General features: G+C 31.5%; 1 protein-coding gene across 1 annotated transcript; it reads right to left on the bottom strand.

Moving 5' to 3' along the window:
- Window positions 1–211: 211 nt before the first annotated feature.
- Window positions 212–619, bottom strand: LOC145802650 (uncharacterized). The gene has a single exon (XM_082895410.1). The coding sequence runs from the start codon at window positions 617–619 to the stop codon at window positions 212–214; it is 408 nt and encodes a 135-aa protein (XP_082751536.1).
- Between the last annotated feature and the right edge of the window lie 729 nt (window positions 620–1348).

Raw genomic sequence — 1348 nt, 5'->3', positions numbered from 1 at the left:
TTTGAAATGTGTTGTTGCCTATTTTTTAGTATAATTTTAATTTTTCAATGTTATTATGAACAAATAAATATATTATTGAAATGGAAGCAATAAAATTGCAGATGAAGACAATTTTATTCAAATAAAAAGACATTACATGACAGTAAGTGTCATTAAAAAGATTAAATAAAAACTTAATCTAGCTCTCCAGATCGGGACCACAAGTTTTCAATTAGATATTACGAATTGCATTATGGGCTTTAGTAGATCCAATCCTCTGGCGATTCAACGTAAATTCAGCATACTCCTTATTTGGATCACATGACACTTGACATAGGGTAATAGTGGTATCAGTTTCCAGTAGTGCTGCACTGCGTTCATTTTCTGGAATATTACGCTTGTCTTCAATGATCATATTGTGCAAAATAATGCACGTTTCATCCTCATCACTCCAACCTCTTGCCAAAACTCTAACAATATTAAAACGTGCTTGGAGCACTCCAAATGCCCTTTCGACATGCTTCTGACATACCTCTTGCATCCTTGTAAATAGTTGTCTTTTTAAACCTTGAGGTTGAGATATTGTTTTCATAATCATTGCCCAACGAGGATAGATACTATCAGCAAGATAATATCCCATGGTGTATGCGTGATTGTTGATGGTATAGTTGGCAGCAGGGGCACATCGTCTAATTAATTCAGAAAATAAAGACGACCTGTCAAGAATAGTAATATCATTTAGAGAGCCAGGCATGCCAAAGAAAGTATGCCAAATCCACAAGTTGTAGGAAGCGACTGCCTTGAGTATAACTGTTGGTTTGTGGTAGTGTCCAGTGTTAGACTTATTTATTTTGATGATTTATTTAATTATGTTTTAATTTATTTGAAAGAGAAAAATAGAATCCAAAATTTATTTTGATGATTTATTTAATTATATTTTAATTTATTTGAAAAAAAAATAGAATCAATATTTATTTTGATAATTTATTTGAAAGAGAAAAATAGAATCAAAATTTATTTTGTCCCATTATTTCTCACCTAAACCTTTATCCTAAATATTGTTAGAATGTATGTAATATTTGATTAAATCAGGAGTTCAAACAGCCCAAAACAAAGGTTCAAACAGTCCAGCCCAGCAGCAGGCCAAAAGGTTCAAAAGGTTCAAGTGGAAGATATTCAAATTTGTAATGATGGAGTGGAAGATATGCAAATTAGTAATGATGGAGTACAACAGCTATAAACGGCTATAAATTCAAATGAATACAACAGCTATAAACGGCTATAAGTTTCATTATATATACCAAAGCCTCTAATGTAAACACACACACAAAAAAAAATCAGAAAATATTCTTTGATCTATAATCACTCA

Source organism: Camellia sinensis, chromosome 11 (genome assembly GCF_055761805.1).
Source record: "Camellia sinensis isolate YWXY chromosome 11, ASM5576180v1, whole genome shotgun sequence".
In the NCBI taxonomy this organism is placed as follows: Eukaryota; Viridiplantae; Streptophyta; class Magnoliopsida; order Ericales; family Theaceae; genus Camellia; species Camellia sinensis.
This window is presented reverse-complemented; position numbering and strand designations above follow the sequence as displayed.